Source organism: Ammospiza caudacuta, chromosome 9 (genome assembly GCF_027887145.1).
Source record: "Ammospiza caudacuta isolate bAmmCau1 chromosome 9, bAmmCau1.pri, whole genome shotgun sequence".
In the NCBI taxonomy this organism is placed as follows: domain Eukaryota; kingdom Metazoa; phylum Chordata; class Aves; order Passeriformes; family Passerellidae; genus Ammospiza; species Ammospiza caudacuta.
The window spans coordinates 21,526,605-21,547,549 of NC_080601.1; the positions used below are offsets into that span (position 1 = coordinate 21,526,605).

General features: G+C 44.9%; 1 protein-coding gene across 1 annotated transcript; it reads right to left on the reverse strand.

Annotated features, from left to right (window-relative positions):
- Positions 1-3,094: 3,094 nt before the first annotated feature.
- DRGX (dorsal root ganglia homeobox) lies at positions 3,095-19,394 on the reverse strand. The gene is made up of 6 exons (XM_058810853.1): positions 19,361-19,394; positions 16,673-16,770; positions 16,328-16,429; positions 13,654-13,826; positions 13,236-13,348; positions 3,095-3,360 (listed from the first exon to the last, which is right to left on the reverse strand). Exons 1-6 carry the CDS (start codon positions 19,392-19,394, stop codon positions 3,095-3,097), a joined length of 786 nt encoding a protein of 261 aa, XP_058666836.1.
- Positions 19,395-20,945: the final 1,551 nt, after the last annotated feature.

The window sequence follows — 20,945 nt, forward strand, 5'->3', positions numbered from 1 at the left end:
CTCTTGGGATGCACTGCCCTCAGCAGCCAGGTCTCAGATCAAAGGCTTAGGGGAAGAGGTGGCTCCCCATGCCCTGGTTGCTCCAATATGCTGAGAAGAACATGAATATTCATCTGCCTCCCCTTAGCAAACTGCAAGAATTGTGAGAGAATTGGCCTAGGGTTTTACATGGCATTGTGTACACTCAAAACACACAAATCAGACTCATTTTTGGCTGACTTAGAGCAATCACCCACAAAATCTGAGTAATTATAATCACAGACACATTAGACACTGAAGAGCTCAGGCTTAAGGGGGTCTAATGCTGTTTTGCTCCTTACCAGGAGGTTTTGTAAAGCTTTGAGCCCCCTAATTTTGTTAGTTCTGAGACACACAGCAGGTTCCAGCTGTGCATGGGAGAGCCTCCCTTGCTCTGCAACATTACTGTGGTCTGAGCAGAACTGGGCAGTCATCAATGTGAAAGGTGCTTGCACAGAGAAATTGATCCAAATGAAAACAGTACAGGAGCTTTTCAGGGTCTTCTTTCTAAATTTATTCAAGTATTAAACAAACAGAAACTACGGCATGCATCAGATACTTTCCTTTATTGTACAACCAAACTGTGGACTTGTTTGTATTTGCAGCATTTCCAGCAACATCAGGCAGACTTGTCGATGTTATCCAGTTTTGCACAGTCACTAGAGTGTCGCATCATGAATTATTAAATCAGTGCTTCGTGGTAATACATAATTTCTTATCAATTATTCATGCTAATGTGCGTGTAGTTTACTTAATTGTGTTATTGACGATCAAAAGTAATTTCCTGAAAATCCTCAAGGACAGAAAATTTAATCAGCATAACTACTTTTCAGATGCAATGCTGTTAAGTATTCTTAATTTGCTCAACAATTCACTTATTTATGTACCTTTCTGGAGGAAATACGAGTTTAATCAAACAATTAGATTGAAGAGTTAGTGTACAGAAGGGCTGAAGTTCAACTGAATGCAAGGTAATTATGTTGAAACAAAGTTGGGCCTGCCTCTTTGGACTGGAATATTTCTTTTAGTCTTTTTATTAGGAAGGAGAAAAAAAAAATATGATTGGGAATATCACTAAGAAAACAGTGATCCTCTCTCCTCCAACCACACCCCACAATAAAGCACACAGTGATATCTGTTATTTTGGTGGAAGCATTGTTGCTGTTGTTAAGCTAAGCCATAACTTGCAGCCAGCTCCACACACAGTTCAGCAGAGCAGCTCCTGTAGGTGAAGTACAAAGGCTACTGTATGTTTCCCTGCCTGCATTAGGACAGTTAAAAATCCCCAAAAGAAACACACTATGTGACAGAAGTACAATAAAATTACTCCATTTGATGCATGTGGGCCCTGCCAGGCTCTTTTTTGTTCTCTGATGGAAGGACAGACCCAGCAATGCCCTCTCTGCTGGCTCGTGCCCAGAAGACACAAACTCCACTCTGAGGGTGCCTGGTACCCTTGGCACATCCACAGTGATGGTGCTGGGTGCTGCCAAGTGACCCCACAAACCCCAGGGCTCCCACCCTTGGAGTGGGTGCTGACATCAAGCCATGCCTCTTGGAAAGGAAGGTGGGCACCATGCAGTATAAAAGGGTCCTGTGAACCCCAGAGAACTCCCAGTTTCTGTGAAATTCATGGGCTGAAATCACTTACATGGAGGAGACAAAATTTTGCTGCCAACCTTACTCAGGAATGCCTTTCCAAGCACATCCCCAAACCTGGATGCTGTGAACAGCCAAACAAACCCTGTGCTCCGCACATTTCAGGAGGCCCATAGCACAATGTGCAGGATCAGAGGGGACAGGAATCCTTCCACTAGCCTCCATGTTACTTAATCAAAAACTCAGAAAAGTGGTTTCAGCCTGTTCTCCAGGGACACCTGTGGACAAGCCTAAGGAATCTGCAAATGGCACCTGGAAAATTCAAGCCCATGTCCCTAAGTTTAAACCCTCACATACAGTTCCCATGGAAAAAAAAAGTGAGATTAAAATGACTGCTCTTCAGATCTAAGTCTGCTTTGCTTTGGGGAGGTTTGGGTGAGAGATAAGACTAAATTTAATAAGGCATCAATTTCTCCTTTGCACTGTTCCCAATCTATAATAATTAGTATCTTTTCATGTCTAGATTCATTACAACAAGCTTTCAGTAAATGGAATAGTGTAAATTTGGAAGGCATAAAGGAATATCCTTCCAAGCTTTATTTCCTCCTTATTAAACATAAAACATGGAAAAACATATTTGCAGTCTTGCAATGAGGGATTATTTTTGTCTTCCAGTCCCTTTTTCCAAGACAGTGATGTCAAAATACCCCCAGCTTTGTGCAGATCTAGAGACAATTCACTCTCCATTAAATACCAGCATTACTGTTTGAAGCTGTGAATGCCACTCTGAAGTCATGTGCTTTTCATGTCTAATGCAGTGAATGGCAAGAGTAATTCACTAATGTTCACACAGAGGCTAGTGCAAGGATTTTAGTCACAAGTAAACTCATCTCAGCAATTTTCTAGTAATCTATGCATGAGAAGTTTCACTTTCAGGGAAAAGAAAAAAGAAGAATTTTGAAAAAAGAAGATTTTTGTTCTATTTTCTGCTTCTCTTATACTTGGATTGCCTGGGATAGGTTTGGTTGAAGTCAAGTGCCTTCAGAAAGTAGCAGGCCAAATTGGGATATATCTGGATATTCCTTCCCCTCTGTTGTGAGCGGTGGAGTAACTGGTGCCTGGGTACATCTGTTGCCCCCAGAACTCATATCTGGAAGTGATGTGCTGCTTCCAACCATCCATTTCACACAGGATGGGAAGTTGAGATGTGCAGGAGCAAGCCAGGATCGTTTCAATGTCCCTGGGATGTATGGGGCAAGGGGGGAATAAAAACAGTTTCACCAAAGTTTCCAAACACAGATAGTGCTGATAAATCAGGGAAATGAACCTACAGCGACACAAGAAAAGCAGGGGTGCGTGAAAGGCAGCCAAAGAGGCCGCTCAGCTGTGCGGGTCCCTGGTGGCCCGTGGTGTCCCACTGGGCACAGCTACACTGCAGTTCAGGCCTCGGCAGGGCACGGGCGGCAGAACCCCGCTCTCATACGCTCTTCTCGCCCTCCATGTGCTCCTTGGCTGCAGGGGGCTGCTTGTCCTGGCCGCCCTCGGGGCCGGGCTTGGCAGGGGGCGTGGGGCTGCTGCTGGCGGCGGGCAGCAGGTTGGCAGACTGCAGCACGGCCTCCGAGTGCTCGCGCGCCTTCATGCGCAGCGCCGCCACGCTGGCCGTGCGGTTGCTCTGGCAGCCGTACGTGGGCAGGAAGGACAGGCCCATGGGGTCAGGGACACAGCACGAGCACAGCGGGCTCCCTGGGGAGGAAGGAGAGAAGCACAGTCACTGCTGGGAAGGTCATGGAAAACAGCTGTTCCCTCCATGGTCAGTCTGAAGACGACAGAGATGGGGTTGGCCTTTAGTGGGTACGTTGACCTTTAGTGGGTACATTGACCTTTAGTGGGCACACAGGTGTCCTCTGGATCACTACGGCTAGAAAACCCATATCCTGTTCTGCTGATCCTTCTGTGAGAAGGATCTTACACCGTGAGTCATCCAGGGTGACAAACAGAGTGCAAGAGGGAAGTAGAGACAGAAGTGAGTGAAGTTCAGATCACACATGAGACTTTCTCATAAGCAAGGCTCAGCTCAGTCCCTCCTCTCATATCAGCTGCTGTTCTGTGGCTGCCATCAGCTCCATGCTGGAGATGTCCCCTGCCCTCCACCTGCACACTGAGCCTGACCAATGTAGGCAGCAGCATTTGGTGAGTGAGCATAGGGGTTGTGTCACTTATCTTTGCCTGAAAGATTACAGGAGAGAGAAAGGTGAAAATATTCCACTCGTTATGATGACCTTCTCCTATCTCACTGTAAACTGAGATACTTTCCCTTGGCCAAGCCCTGCCAACTACTGGCACCATGTCTACCTGCAAGAGTCCATTCCACCTTTACCCATTCAGTGTCTGTGCTGCTTCAGGGTGACCCCTCAAAGAGAACGGCCTCAGAAGTGAGCCAAAGCTACCTAAAGCTGCTGCTGTGGTACAGCTTTAGAGTCCCATCAGGAGAGATGGGCCAGAGCATCTGTACCCTGTCATTTGAGACATGTGGCTGTTCCAAGCAGGCAAGAAAACACTGGAGCACGGATGAAGTGATTACTCTCTCTTGAAGCCAAAACCTTCCTTTCAACCCACTGACAGAGGCAGTCCTCACTCCACCAGCTGCTTTCCTGAGGCTCTTTCTCTGGTTTCTCTTTGATAATGCTGTAGCTCGGGCCAGTTGCCAAACAAGCACACCTGGAAGTGTAAGTTGATCACTGGGCAGGACATGCAGTCCATCCGAAACCCATGCTGGTACTCAGCTTAGAGGCATCTGTTGAATGATGGAGAATGTGACAGAGGAGTAGGATGGGGAGGCAGGGTGGGATGCCTGAGCTACCTCTTGAATTTACTCTCTGGTTAAAAACCAGACACCACTAGTCACCATGTTTCCAGGGGTCTTAGAGGCCACACCAGGTCCACATCTCATTTACACCCCTGACAGAAGCCTGTCTTTTGCTGATATGTTCCCTTTCAACAAGAAACAGCCCAGCCAGCTACTGGCACCCACACATCCTGACACGATGCAGTATCTTCCCCTGATCTTTCCAAGCCAAGGACTTGCTTTAATTTCTGCAGTTAATATTTGAGTTAAATGGCTCATGACTAAGTGATGGAACTAATAACCTCCAGAGTTTTACACTTCTGTTCTTGGTAGCAATGGGTCAGCACCCATCTGCTAGGAATGAAGGCAGACAGTTGTTTGTTTTTAAGATGTTGGCAAGACTTCTCCACAGCAATTGTCAGAGATTTGTGGTTGTCAGCAGCATTCAGGAGAAAGTATTCCTTGCATTTCAAAAAACGGCATCTACAAAGGACAGCTTATTAATATAAAAATGGAAAGAACCTTTTTATCTTGTAATACTTCTCCGATAAAGCATATGATCAGCAGACCAACATTTCCATGGGTCCAAGCATATAAGCAGAAGCAAGTTTCAGCACTTCACTAAAATCCTTTTCTTCTTTTGCTTTTAGCTCTAGGAAGCTCAGTCTTGAATTCTGTGGCTGCTTTGAGCAGGTCAGAAGGAGGCTTTATAATAAAATCTACTCAGTAACACAACTTACAGCTTTTGCCACCACCAGCCACACTCATAAAGTAATTTTTTTGCCCTGTTGAATCGCAGCCACTGTTTCTACAAGAGGGAGGAGGGGCCCTTCAGAGTCCCTGCAGTCTGCAGTAGGTTTTTTGCACCAAGACCCACTATTCTGCTCAGAGGTAAGGGAGCTGGGAGGCCTGCAGGAGCATCAACTGCCTCTGCACTGCTGCTTTCTAACACAAACTGAATGAGGCTTTCAAACACAGCTGTTCAGCTCCCAGGCTGAGGGGAGGGCTGGCCTGCAGTGCCTAATGCAGGACTGGGCACAAGCATTGCTTAGTGGGAGGTGGGGAGAAGTGAAAAGCAGTCTTCCTCTTTTTGAAAAAGCAGGAATCAGCTCCATTCCCTAAGAATAATTTTCATTCCATTGTTAGAGGAATAAAATATTTATCAGCATTCAGCACCAGCCTAAGATCTTTGCTTAATAATTTGCCCTGATATTACCTAGTGGCTCTGCAACCTGAGGGTGCAGTTACCTGTGGTGGAAAGAAAGCTATCTCTAGCAATAATTCACCCATAAACCATTCCTTTCATTTCCACTGAGGTTAAAATACTTGCAAACAACTCACACATGAAAAAAAAGTAAAGTAAAAAGCATCATTTGCTCCAGGGTCCAGCTAGAATAGAAGAGAAAAGGATTTAGCCCTGTTCCTTTTTAATGTATGTTGTAAAGAAGGTTGACTCTACCTTACAATCATCCGAATCTGCAGATAATAAGTCCAGTGAAATTAGTGGACTTTGCCAGCACAAAGCCAAGGCAAACAATGGGACACTCACGAGTCCAAGGTCTCCACCTTCCCATCAGTCAGCCCACAATCTCCAGAAAAGTGACAGTGACCAAGACACAGGCACCCAGATATAGCAGGCAGCAGTAGTTTGTAATATCTTATTGCAATAGCCCTGAGCCCACAGTGGGAAAGGAAGGAACTGTTCCTACTTATTTCAAATCTTCAGAGGACTTCAGTGAGGGTTCAGCCATCAGCCCTAGATCTGGATGCAGCCCCCACCAACACCTATGACAATCTGAGATAAGTTTATCAGGATTTGTATCAAGTTGCTTCAATATGGACAGGGTACTGTTTGCTTTCTTTCAGGAACTTACTGCCTTCTGTACACAAAATTAAAATACACAATTAGATTTCCATTAACTTACAGCAAATTCTGCTGGATTGATCTGAACCTCCTTCTATTCCTATATGAGATCATACTTTAAATGCCCAGCCTGAACATAAATACTTAATGTAATAAATACAGTCTGAAATATTTGATCCACTTGGCAGTTTAATTGATCTACTACAGAAACTGACAGAAAAAATTAAATTAGTTCTGTCTCGTCTCTGCCAACATCACATGTAAATTGTAACAATATTTGATCTACACTTTTCGTTGTGGACTCTTTTGTGCAGTTCCATGGTTCAGTTTAAGGTGGGAAGAGAGGGATAGGAGCAGGGCACATACTGATACATAAACATCAATATAAATTTTTAAATATGCATTTTGTGTTTCAAGTCAAGGGCTTAAAGAATTTAATGGGCAGTCTTTCCAAAAGGCAAACTCCACATTCCTTTCCTCTTTCATTATTTGTGCATATCAGCACTTGATATGGACACCTGAATTACAACCTGACATGGAGGGAAGGAGAGAAAAAATCCCATTTGAAATCCTCATATATCAATGCATGATGTTTAATTTTCAGAGAAAATATTATGTTTGATTTAATTATTGTTATCTTCTCATGGTAGTCACATTGGTTTTCTTCAGCTCTAATCCCTATCATAAGGATTGGAAGGTCAATGACAATCTCAAGTTTGTAGTGTTGATTACCAGTGGGAGCTGAGTCAATGGGAGCTCCCTCTTGCACTTCACAGATGGCACCAATATTCTGTCAATTAAAGCCTAAGTCAAAAGTAGGAAACATAAAAGTAGCTTTATCCAAATGTTCTTGAGCTTTGAATCAGGAAGTTCAGAACAAGAAAAGCATGAACTCAATCCTGAAATGGAGAAGCATCAGATGGTCCCAGTTTAATTTGGGGTAGCCTCAAGGCTGCTGGAATTATACTGGATGATTTTTCCTTCTGTTGAGAAGCTGGAAGGTACCCTGTGCTGCCCAGAGGCTGGAAGAGCACTTCAGAGGTGACAGGAGAATCCAAATGTTATAATTTCACATCTCCTTGGCTGTGACCCCTCTATGCCCAGTGGAAACAACAAAGAGCTGATGATCTGGCTCAGATATTTGATCATCGGGAACCATTCTGTCAAAATAACTCAACACTGGAATGGGAGGATTTCATCCTCCTTTATTTGTGCCAATAGTACTCTCCAAAAAAAAAAAATCAGAAGCCAGGACTTGCCTGTTAGAGCAGGAAGGCTGGCAGCAAAGCCCACAGAAAAGCTGGGAGAACAGAACCTGTCCTTTGAATACTGTCAGCTTGGCAACCTCATCAACCAACCTGCCCAGCCAAGGTCCACTAACTTAATCAAGATTTGTCCTGGAGGAACAAGACAGCACCTATTTCCTACCCATGTTCTTAGGGCTCCAAGTACCTGTGTATTTCCTAGCGCAAAAGACCAAAAATCTCTACCTCTGAGGTAGAGCAGTGATAGAGCTGGGGACCTGTGATATGGGAATCAAAAGAACCTTCTCAATGTGTGTGAATCTGTAGCAAACTAAAGAAATGTTTTAGATTCTCTGAAGTCAGAGTGGCAGATAAACTAAGAAAAATGCCAAACAAACCCACTTAATATACTGGCTGTGTTGCATCAGAAAAGTCAGTAAATCCATAATCAAGAATGACACTGAAAATAAAAGGCTCCAAGAGTTTTATTCTCATTCCCCAGTCTTACGGTAAACAGGGGACCTTCAGTTCAGCAAACACCAAGGTGAGTTCAAGGGTGAGTTAGGTCCTTGAACACTTCTTTCACAGCCTCGGCAATGGGAATTGCCCAACGGAACTGAGCAAATTCCCTCCATCTTTCCATAATAGCAATTGAAATGTAATGGACGGGCAGTTCTAGTTATGTTTTAGGGTTTTTATCCTGGATACTGCAATTAAGCCTCCCTAATATGAACAGCAACCACAGTAGCAGCAAACCATAAAAGAGCCTAATCAACAGTGGCCTGCAATACCCATTTGGATGTGCATAATACAATCGAGCTCCTCTCTCAGTGGTGTGGGGGTGCCGTGAAAACCAACTGAGCTATAACTTGCACGGAGAAGAGCTGTGGGTGAATTATGAAAGTAATTCCCTGGCAAGTGTAATTATTTCTCTCCTCATGCACTTCACTCATCATGGGTCTGGGGAAATTTCAGCGGAACGTAACAGACACACTCTTGGCCTCAGCCACCAGAATGGTAGAACACATCCGCTGAAAAAAGGAGATTCTTGTTTACACCCATTAATAACATCTGCATTAATGAATTGCATTCATGCTGTCATCCATTAAGAAGGTACTTTGAGGTCTCTCTCTGCACAGAACACTAGCTTCTCCAGATGACTCTATAGTTATACAGCACATAAATAAAACAAGTATTTTCCCTTCATCTTTGAGGTCTGCAATTAAATCTACTAAATGGGCTGCAGATGCTTGGCTTACAGTAAGTGTTTCATCTTAGAAGATCATGGAACTATTGAAGTCACCACAATGAAGTAGCATAGTTGTCAAATCAGGGCAATTTTAGAGAGTAATGAACATCAGAAATTTCATCTCTGTGAGTCAACCTTTTCCTCATTACGGTCAGTGGTGAAGTACTAAACCCCTGAAGTAGGAAACACTGTATACCCCAGAAATTATGACATTGTGCTAATTCTTCAAATGAGGAATTATATTTCCTGACAGAATAGTACATGGGGAGAAGATACAGTTGTTAACAGATGTTTGCTATTGAGTACAGACTCCACTGTGCTAAACTTCAGAGAGACAGGAGACAGGAAAAGGTCTGTTGTATTATTGAACAGAGAATATTTGACAGAAACAGAGAAAAATTGTCCAGTGATAATATATTCTTCTCTGGAAAAAGTCTATATTCTGAATAACAGTTTTCTTTGCATAGTATAGCCATCCCATTTTATTAACAGAACATCCTGTGGTTAATATCTTCACTTTGATGGAAAAAAAAATCTTGGTTTCAGACACAGCAGAATTCATGAGGCATAGTGCTTAGGGAAAATAGCTTTCTTCTCATTCATCAGAGCAGACCTGGTCTCGTGCTCCAACAATATCCCCTTATCCTAGAAATGGCACATGGGTGGTCCAGAGCCACATGAGGCAAGCCTAACGAGCACTTCACAGTCTTTCCAAAAGCAAAGTTGCAGTCTTAGTCCCTGCCCCAGACTAGGCTGTCTTAAGATTTCCTATCTCTTGTAGACCAGCTTCACCCTCAGCTATTACATCCTTAAATTACAAATTAGATCTCAGACTCTTGTGGCCTAAGCACTTTATGTAGCTTTGAAGACCTGGGTCTGGAGCCAAGCAATGCCAGAGAAAGAGAATGAGAGGTATTGGGGTTTTTTTACTAAAGATGAAGAACTCTCAAATGACAGAATGAAAATGGTCCCTGAGAGCCTAAAATAATTATTAATTACTTACATCATCATCATCACTTGTTATTCGCTGTATTGATTTTGTCTCCTTCCAAAGCATCAGTCAAATATTATTCACCAACACCAGCAAAGTGTTGTCTCACTAGTCCAACAAAACGCATCTTGTCTCCTCAAAAGAGTAAGAAAACAAGCTACACTTCATAGGAGAACCTGATGTGCTGAGAGTGCTCATTTTTTTGCAGGCTGCTCTTATGGCTGTACTGAAGAATGTGATTCCCTTAACTGGCCAGGATTGTTCTCCCAGTGGTGGGAATATATATCTGTTTGCAAGATCCACATAGAGGAGCTGCATTTTGTTTGATACTTGCATAGAAGAAAGCAGAGCCATGCATCTTTTGTAGTGAAATAATGCTTTGATTCTGGAGCAAATATTTTGCTTTCAAAAGCACAGAGAATTCCTAGTAATTTCAAAGCATGTCTGGCACAAAACAAATACTGTGAAGACCTCTCAATCATTTCACTCTTCAATAAAACTTGCAAAATTTTGGAAAACCTTTCTACTTGCTGGGTTTTCCCTTATGCAAAAAATAAAAAAAAACCAAGCAGCTCATAGCTTTATGCCCTATGCTGAGTTTTATGGGATTTGTGTGACATAAAGTCCTATGCCTCCAGACTGACTGTGGCAGGGTTCTGGCATCATTCTGCAGCAAAATGCAACTAGATTTTCAAGGGAGAGGCTTAGGTCCCTTAATTAAGATGTATAAGGACATATGCTATTGCCCACGTGCACACAGCTCCTGTCTCAAACGGAAATCAAAAGAGAGTTGAACAAACTGAACTGAGAATATGACAAAGACAGTCACATCAAGGTTTTCTGGACACTGTGTCTCCCCCTGTCCTTTCCTTCCTTCTCACAACATTTATCTTTTCCTTCAGACTGACTCATGAGTTTGGTTGTGCTCTCAAATGCACTGGTTTAGATGAAACATCATTTACCTGCAGTTTCCATACCAAAGAAAAGCAGACTGTGCATTAGGCCTGTGATACCTTTGGTCCACTCAGAAGATCCAGAGGTTGCCCTGGTCTCCAGTTAACAGGACCAAGACTCAGTGACTGCTGTGCATAGCTCTACCCCAGCCCAAGGGAATTCCTCTTGAAGAAATGGGGAAAGAGGAACTTGTGGAGATGGGCCATGGAAGAAGGACACAATACTCAATATATCAATGCCACAAGAGAGATGTTACAATTATTCTCTGCTTGTATATATCAGATTTGGTCCCTCATATAACAATAAGTTCTTCCCCCTTAACCCCAAAGCCAGAATTTGACATTACTAAGACCTAGCAGCAGCAGAAGAGCTCCCCTCAAAGCAGCAGCTCAGACCACCAGTCCCATGCCAGGATAACAATACCCTGACAGGCACACACAGATCCTGGTAGGGGCATACACAGATGTGCAAATCTGTATCTGCATTTCATAAAATCAAAGTATGCTACTTTATCCCTTGCATGTACCTGGAGATTTCTAGTGCCAGGCAAGAAATATAAAGCAGACATTTCAGGAATGAACTGCATGTCTGACAACATCCCCCAAGGCAATATGCAGGCATCTGATACCTGACCATTCCTATACAAATTATATAAATAAAAAAATCTCTATTTACATTTGGGACAGTTTTTTCAGGGACATTTCCTCTTAGTCTGGGCAACTGACTAATACCTACAAAAGATTCAGGAATAGAACTTTTTCTGCCCCTAGGCTGTAAATCTTCAATCAAGCAAAAAAGAGCAAATTATTAGTTTCTCAATTTATTGGCTAAGCTGTAAAATCAAAGAGAAGAGTAACAGGAAATCTTCCAAATAAATAAAACTAAAAATAAACAAACAAAAAAACTAACAACAAAATCCAACCTTAAAAAAAAAAAAACACCTAAAAATACCAACCCCTCACAACAATTTTTAATATTTTTATGTTATTTTGTTTGGTTTTGTTTATTTGGGCAATTTTTTCTTAAAATTTAACTACATTTAAACATGAAACCAGTGAGAACACATATTGATGCATTTAATTTGAAAATGTTTGAATGTAAACTTTAAGGAAAAAAAACTCCTTTACTGTCATCAAAATTATTCACTGAACACAACTCTATTTCCACACTTTTCAACCTGTCTGGGATTACAGTTATGAATGAATAATATTTTTGCCTGAAAAACTTAATCTTATTTACTCCAGAGAGGCTTCCCAATGGAAAAAGTGAAAATTTGCAACCCCAAGACTTCACAGGGCAGAGATCAAGAGGACTCAGGCACTCTAAGCACCTGCTGCCCACCTACAGGTGACAATAAGCCTTTAGGTTTAAGGGCTTTTTTAGGACCCTGTGTGTCCTTTCTTGTTTCAAAGTTCCAGGTCCCACACCTACCAAAGGAGCAGTAACTGTGTGATGTGTCTGGCTTCAGCTTCTTTTGAAAGACAGGAGGGAAGGGGGTGCAGGGGGCAGGACACTGGACTTTACACACAACTCAGGAGCTTCAGATATTTGCTCCAGGAATACACCTTGGCAGTGCTGATTTAACTGGAAATACAAGGAGCATGAGGTATTCCAGAGGATACAGTGAGATGTATTAGAGGACATTTTTCTTTATAGTGGTGGGTCTTTAACTGAGAAACTTTCCTCACAAGTTCTTGCAGCACATTGGGACACAGAGTAAATGTATGTGCCTCTTTGTGCTTGGCACTGCTATGAGGCTTTGCATCCTATAAATCTATAAATTGAATTCATCCTGCTTACACTCTTAGTCTTATAAATTGTTAGACCAAGAACAGCTAATGGATGAGTAGGTGATTTATTTTTAAAAGTTGCATACTGCTGCTGGATACTGAAAGTATATAGACACAGGATGTACCCTTCCTGAAGCTGGGGTCCCAGGTAATGGGGAATTACTTTGTATCCTCCCCTGTCCCCAGGAACATGCTTTATTCAAGTTCTCAAAGGGGATCTACTGTCCAAGAAGAGAAAGGTCTGGATTGTGAAGAAATGCACTGCAAAGGAAACCGCATGCAAAGAGCGGATGAGGCATCAGTAATGGTGCCAGGTACTACATAATGCAAAAGGATGTATATAACTAATTTATTAGAATAAATTTAAGTCTTAAAAAAAATGCATATGCAACAAAAACTCTAAAGGAGCAAACCCCACCTGTCTTACTCCTTCAGAGAAAACCTGACCTCATGAAAAGTAGCTATCAGAGTAAAATGAAGGAGTTTTGCCACAAATTATCCTACTACAGGAGACTCACTTCAGTATGTGCAGCACTGGTCAGTGCAAATACTGCCAATCTAAAGAGAAAGAGGGGTCTGCCATTTCCCAAAGGTTTCCTCACAGAGGGCAGTGGGACCATGCCACTTAGCTTGAAAGGGATGCTCTTTGAGCTTGCTCCCAAGTAAAATAAAGTAATTTACCTTTTAGAGAGGCGACGTGGGATAAAGCTTGTGCATAGGTGGCTGTGTTGAGAAGAGTCCCCGGCAGGCAGGAAGGGAAGAAAGGTCCTGTAGGACCCACTGCTCGGCTCAGGCTGATGGAGAGAAGAAGATAAATTCCTTACAAAACCAGAAACAGCTATTCCATTTGTGCATGCACTCAAACACATTGGTGTCTCAGCACACAACTACATGTGACCCAGGCTGGACAACACCAGTCTCCCACAGCCACCAGCTCCTCAGCTTCTCCACAGGGGAACAGTGGATTGCACAAGAAACACCTCATTTTCTAAAGATGATGCCTCTAGGTCAAGGCATAGCAGCAAATCTGTATGCACATACACACATATGAGGCATTCTTGCCCCATAGACAGGTAGGCAGATGATATATTACGCTTACCTCTGTTGGATCTCCAGACCCTCTTTTTTATTCCTGGTTTGGTCTGTTGGAGAAGGGGAATTTAAATTCCTTGCAGGAGGTGCCACCTCAGCCATGGTTTCCTTAGAGCCCTCTTGGTCAGAAGCACCCCTCTCTGTTTTTCTCCATTTAGCCCTTCGATTTTGGAACCACACCTGGAGCAGGAGAGGAATCCTATGTGAAAACCATGTTTAGCTAAATGTGAAGCAAGGAGATTATAAAATGTTACTCCAGTGAAATCTGTCATTTACTAGGCTAAATCTTCCTCTTATTTTGTATCCCCATTGCTATTCTAGTTGAGTCTTAGGATGACATTTGTATTTGTGATATTTCTGCATCTGGAAAGCAAGCCAGAAATGTCTAAAGACATTCAAAAGGCATGCCAGAACAAAAATTTAGGGCAAAATACGTATCTAAGCACTCTGATAAAAACATATATAAGTCTTTAAATCAGCAGCTGCTAGAATCAGAGAGGTCAGAAGTGAAAAGGTGTGGATCTGGCCATCTTATCCAGCCCATTTTCTGGAGAGGGCTGATATTGGCTGTTCTTCCTCTCATGGCCAGTGTGCTTTCAGAGGACTCAAAAGCAGATAGGGACTAATTTTGGAACATCATCCTGCAGTTTAATAATGTTTTCGTGCAACTGCCCCCACTTCAGGCCACGCTATGAATTCAGAATAGAAGGCCAATTTCCAAACCTTTTTTCCCCCATATGCAAAACAAATATTCATATTCTTGATTTTTTTTCTGACTATTATTCTAAATTTTTTTTTTCCTATTAACCTAGGAGCTGATATGCTGAAAGTATGATGTTTGAGGTGGCAAATGCCAAGTCTCTCTGGAGGTCAGGAAATCCACATTTTAATACATGAATTCAAGTATGGGCGAGATTGTTGTTATTATTATTCTTCTCCTTCTCCAATTCCATTTTAGTTAGCTGCCTTTTAATTGCATGTATCAGCAAACATTGAATAATGATTTTATCTATATTCTAAATTTAGAGCAGTTAAATGCAAAGCAAAATGCAGACACTTTCTTGTGTCTTAATTGAATGAAGGTCACAGCTATAACAATATTTAATTGAGCTATTTTTCATTATCATATTTTAATGACTTTGCACTGACAGTTCGCCTGCTTCTGAGGAAAGAGCATGATGAAGTCGTTTATTTCCCTATTTAGTTATTGTTTGACAACATCATCTTCGATTAAGACTCTGCTTTATAGCACATTAATCATATTTGAATGAGCAAGGGGTATAATGTAAACATATCTCCCATCCTCTGTGTTTCCCCATGTCCCTGCATGAAAGCAGGCTAAACAAATGCTTGCATCTATTGTCTGTTTGCATAATAGCCAACAACAAGGCTAAACACCAGTCCTCAGCAATCTAATTGTCACCACCCCTATCTCACCCTTGCACCTTTCAGGAAGAAGTTATGATCTTCCACTTCTGAATGCTCAATAATTGTCCCATTTATCTCAATTTGCAGTTCAGTCTTTAGGCACCAATAGCCAAAATGGCATTTTTTATTATTTTTTTAAGCCAGTACCTACAATGCAGTGGTAAAAGGAGATTTTCATTTCCAAATAATAATCAGTTTAATTTGCCCGCATATGACCAATGATTCATGTTCAGATTTAATAATCAGGATCACATAATCTGATTATAGGAGAAATAATTTGTTTACAATCCCCAATTTACTGTGGTGAATTCCATTATCTCTCTTCAGCCATTGGGTTTTAAGAGATACTAACATGACCCTAGGGAACAAAAGGCAAGCTATTATATTTCCTACAATTAGATCTTTGCATAGTCTTAACCCCAAGCACCTAAATAAAAAAAAAAAATAGAAGAACACCATGCAGAAAAGCCCCATAAATAAAAATGAATGCATAATCGTGTTCAAAAAATGGTTTGCAACTCTGTTGTGGATGCCTAAAGAGTTACGGGGATCCATCCCTGACGACTGCAGGACTGCTTGTTTTAGCAGAGAACCTGCATATACATATGGACTGGACACGGAAAAACAAACATGGAAAAAAGAAAAGAAAAACTAAAGAAAAAGATAAGGAGAAGGAAGAAAGGAAGGGCTGGAAAAGTGTGGCTGTGGACAGAGTAATCATGGCCAATGGTATTTATTGGATCATATTAAAGGTGTGGGAATTGCTCTGCAGGCTCTTTATCTGCCTAAATTAAGTGTTTAGAAAGAAGGCAAAAGGGAGAAAAGTTGAAGAGGTGGAGAAGCTTTCTTCCTGGCAGCCGGGCTCCCTGCAGTTGACTAACCTCACTGCTCGACAGTGGTCATAGTTGCTTTGGAGAATCACATCTCAGCTCTTTTCTCTGCACCACGCCCCCCCTCCAAAAGCAAGGAAATGGATGTGCATTGATGTAATTTAGTACCTTGGAGACGCGGACAAATTAGTGTAGAACATTATCACTAGTTAATTATGAATGACCGATTAATCAACCTAATCTAATATTCCACATTATGTTGATGTTATTAAAGTGCATCATGAAAATGACAGATCGTCTTCATTTGCGTTCTTTGGCCAAATGTGCACTCTGCAGTCATGATGTCAAATAAAAAAAAAAAAATTAAAAAAAAAAGTTTGCCAGTTTGAATATCCGAGTTAAGTAATTCCCCAGGATGTTTACCTGCACCCTGGCCTCCGTGAGGTTGATTTTCAGAGCCAGCTCTTCCCGAGTGAACACATCGGGGTAGTGGGTTTGAGCAAAAACGGCTTCCAGGGCCTCGAGCTGATGGAGGGAACGAGAGCAGAGATCTGTGAGAGATCCGTGAGGATCCGGCCGCCCCACGGGGGTGTCCGCCAGGCATGGATGAGGCAGCGGGGCAGGATGGGCTGGCATGGCGCAGGGCATGCGGGAGGGAGGCTGGGAGCGGGCAGGGAGCAGGCACGGGGGAGGCAGGGAGCCAGTGCGATGCAGGCGAGCAGGGGGCAGTGGGTGCCGAGGCCGGGGGCAGAGGGAAGCGGCTCCTACCTGCTGCAAGGTGAACGTGGTGCGGTTGCGGCGCTGCTTCCTGCGCAGGAACCCGTCGTCGAAGTCGCCGGCGGAGTGACCTCCGAAGGGGGCAGCGCCTGCGGGCCGAGAGCCGCCTTAGGACCGCAGTGCCCTGGGCACACCGGGCCGGGCACGGAGCCGCTCGGGCGGGCAGCGCTGCCCCAGCTCCAGGGCCGCGGGGTTCTGCTGCCCAGAGCGCACCCCGGCCCGGGAATGAACATTTTTTGGGCCATTTGTATTTTAAAAGAATAAAGAGACCAGGCTTTGGCATAGGCGTGCGGACAGCAGCTGGCAAAGGCCCTGCCCATCTGCCCGGCCGAGGGGGCAGCGGGGCCCTGGCTGGCTCCTCTGCACGCACCGCGGGAGTGGCCGGACCGGCCCCGGCTGCTGCCCTGGCTGCCGGAGGAGAGCGCGGGCACGGCGCTCGGTGCAGCCCAGCACCGGCCTCTCGGCCACGGCTGAACCGCCGGGAGTCGTTAGTGGGGCTGGGGAGGCCGCCCTGCCCTTCCCCGAGCGGCGTTCGGGGGCCCGACTGGGGCACCGGGCGTTTGTCCCCAAACCGGGGGTCGAGGGAGGGCAGATGGGCCACCGGGATGTGAATCACGTCCCATGGAGCGGACCCCGGCCTTGCGGCTCCCCCCAGTCACACATCATCCGTGCGCGCCTGTGTTGAAATGTGTCACTCCCTTTCTGTTCGCTAAAAAACACAAACAAAACAAAACAGACCAAAAAAACACTCAAAACTTAAAGCAAAGCAAAAATTAAAACCAAAGAAATCAACCCCAAACCAAAAAAAGAAAACAAAAATAACTCCAAACCAAAACCCACAAAGGAGCAAACAAAACCAAACCAAAATAAACCCTCACAGAATAGAAAAACACCAGAATGCCCAGAAGTGTTGCTGAGTGTCCCTGTGACCCCACTCGCAGAGCTGCCCCTGGAGTGCTCTGGGGTACGTGGGCTGGAGGTCACCGCTCATCTCGCAGCATCATTTGGAAGATAAACCCGGCCCCGAGCCCTGTCCTCGCACAGCCCTCACACCGTGTGGGCCTGGCTGAGGCTCATCAGAGAACAAAATACTGTCCCGGTGACCCCCAGAAAGCAGTGTCTTCCCTGCGGCACCGGGCCGAGCGCTGGCCGGACAGAGCTTTTCTGTTCCCCTTTCTTTGGGTCGGTGGCGGGATTTGGACAGAGTTACATATTTTTTATTTTTTACTTGTGATGCCCAGCGCTGTTTGCACCCTCTGGCAGGACAGATCGCCCCTTCCCCCCGCCCCGCTGCTGCTCAAGGCGGGAGAGCGAGGGGCCGGCCCCGGACAGCGCCGGGAGAGGCTCCAGCCCGCGGGGCCGCCAAACACAGGCACCGGCTCCACGCTGCCACCGGAGAAACAAACGTACAGCAAACAAACAAGCAAACAAAACCAAGAGCACGTTTCCAAAGCTGTCTGCCAAAAACAAGCAAACAAAGCCGCCCCAGAGTTCGGTGGCACTGGCGGAGGGACCCTCGCACTGTTCTGCCCAGTCCGACTCCCCTGTCCCGCCCGGAGAAAACTTTGGCGAGTGAATATTCCAGCCGGGATGCACAGACCGGCTTGGGTCCGCTGCCCCTGGGAAGCCGTGCTTAAAGAGGGGCTGACCCTCCCCGAAGTGGGATGGAACCGCTGGACCACATCCTCCTGCCAGCGCCGCCGCAGGGAAAGCCCCTTCCCGCCGGCGATGCCCGTGCAGGGAGCGGGGTGTCCTGGCCGGGGTTTTACGGGGCCGGGTCGCTTTCCCCGCCGTGCAGCCGTAGGGAGCCGGTAGCACTCGGGCACTGGGGACAGCCCTGCCGGGGGCTGGGGCTGCGCGGCCGCGGCCCCGGGGATGCTCCGGCACTGCGAGCAGCGGCCGGAGGGAGCGGGGCAGAGGGGCCCGGGCATCTGCGGGGGTGACACGGGGAAATCCTGAAGGCTGCCAATTTTTAGAAAGGGAATCAACTGCAGCAACAATAATAATAATAAAAAATTAAAAGTCTCTAATCAATAATACAAAGAAAAATCATCCTCCCAAATATTTATTTTCCCCCGTTTTTTTTTTTTCCTTCTGTTGTACCTCATTTTCCCCCATCCTCCCACAGAATGTTTGCAAAATAGCATTAAAGATTTATGCGGTCCCTTTGGCTGGAGGGAGGAGGCGTGACCACGTCCTGAAAGTGTCCCGATTACAGCCATGACACCAACATCTGTGCTGGGAGGGGAGAAAAGCATCTCTCTCTTAGCCTGAGGCTCAACTGCGGGATCACTATCCACAGAGGGGAGGCAGGTGGCAAAATGACGGGCGTGGGGGTGTAAAACCAAGCCCTCTCCAGCAGAATCAAATTAAAAAAAAAAAAAAAAAAAAAAAAACCAAAACAAAAAAACCAAAAAACATGCAATCCTTCTTTCCTTCCTGTGACAAGAGGGGAAAGCTAGGAGGGGGGAGGGGGACAGGGTTGTATTTTCTTAAGGAAAAGGATGATATTTAGTTGTCTCTCTATAAATTTACATCTTATCCCAGCACGCATTTGTACGCGATAGTCGTGGCGCAAGTTCGGTCGCAGTTTCCCCTTCGGTCCCCAGCGCACCCCCGCCCACAGACACCTCGAAGTTCAGCTCTTGTACTTACACATCTCTGTGCGACAACACTCACCCTCTAGCTGCGGGGGGCAGTGGAAGTAGAACATGGCCCTGCGGCTGAGTGGGCGCCCGCTGCTCGCAGCTGCGAGCCCGACGGCGGCCGGCACCGGGGCCAGCCCGCAGCCACGGACCCGCAGCAGCTCCCGCGTCCGGCACCGCCGAGGTGCCTCCTGCAGGTCTGAACACACAGAGGGAAAGAACAGAATAGGTGGAGAGCCAGAAGAAAACACCTGAAGAGACCCATTGATAACCCTAAAGCCCATCCCAGAGGAAGAAGAAAAAGTAGCGTCTGACCCTGTGCAAAGAATTAAAAAAAGACAGAGGCAGAAAACTCCGTGGTAGGCGTACAGTAATCAGAATCAGCAAAACTTTGTTGGTTTGTTTTTTTTTTTTTCCTGCCCAGAATAGCAGATTGTGTCTATCTTGTTTTTCTATATATCTATCCATCCATCTCTATATCTATCCATCCATCCATCCACCTCTATACCTATCTATCTATCTATCTATCTATCTATCTATCTATCTATCTATCTATCTCAAATATTCCTTTATGGAGCAAATAGTTACATAAAGAAAAAAATGTTTGCAGGTAAGATTGAACTGCTTAAAAGAAAATTTAATTTATTTTGCCAAAATAAAACAGCAATAAATCCTAAAAGCTGCCTTCTTTTTAAAGCATCCAGCACACTGGGAGCCAATGTCCTCGGCAAGGAAAAAAACCCCAAGCAACAATTCAAATTTATATGCAGTCATACTAAAAACAAACAAACAAACAAAAAATCCAGAAGGTACAATGAATATAGTAATCCATACCTAAACCGAACAGAAGTAAAAATCACCGGTAAGGTTTGGGGGTGTTTTGCTTTAGAATAAGGCACTGGGAGTTGTTGGCTGCAGAGACAGAAGGGCTCTGTGGAGTTCTGGAAGTGGCCAGATGTCTTTATATCTGTCTACAGCATGCTCTGCCTCTCAGCACTTGCCTTTATAATCTCACGCATAATTGGCCTTAATCTGATTATTTCCAGCGCTGTCTACAGTGAGTAACTTGGATAGGTCTATTGGGCCCTACAAATGGCCCACGTGGTGTGCAGAGCAGGGGGGGTGGAGAGGATGAAAAGAAAAAAACCGCGTAATTTCTCAGCAAACGCCAGGAATGTGAACGGCAACAACACAATCCCATTATTTTCCGAGCGCCGGCGCTCCGGGGCTCGCAGCCCCCTGCGTGTCCCCCCGGCCCGGGGTGCCCCGGGGTGCGGGCCGGGGGCCCCGAGCGCTGCCCGTAATTGCCGCCGGATGGGTTTTGGGGGGCCGCTCTGCACACGCCTCGCCTTTCCAAGCGATCGTACCACGGCAAAGTTTGATTTTGTTCGCAGCGAGGGGTCTCTGGATTTATGCTCGCTTCCCGTCTGCAAATGATATGCGGCGGGACCCTTCGCAATTACTTTTAAAATGCATCCGAGACATAGGCTCAGCGGAGAGAGATGGCCCTTGCCTCAGCCCGGGTGAAAATTAGACTTTAAAGTACCCAGATGAAATTTTCAAGTCAGGGACGCGGGATTGGATCAAATCACATAAACTGCAAAAAAAGCAAGTATAAT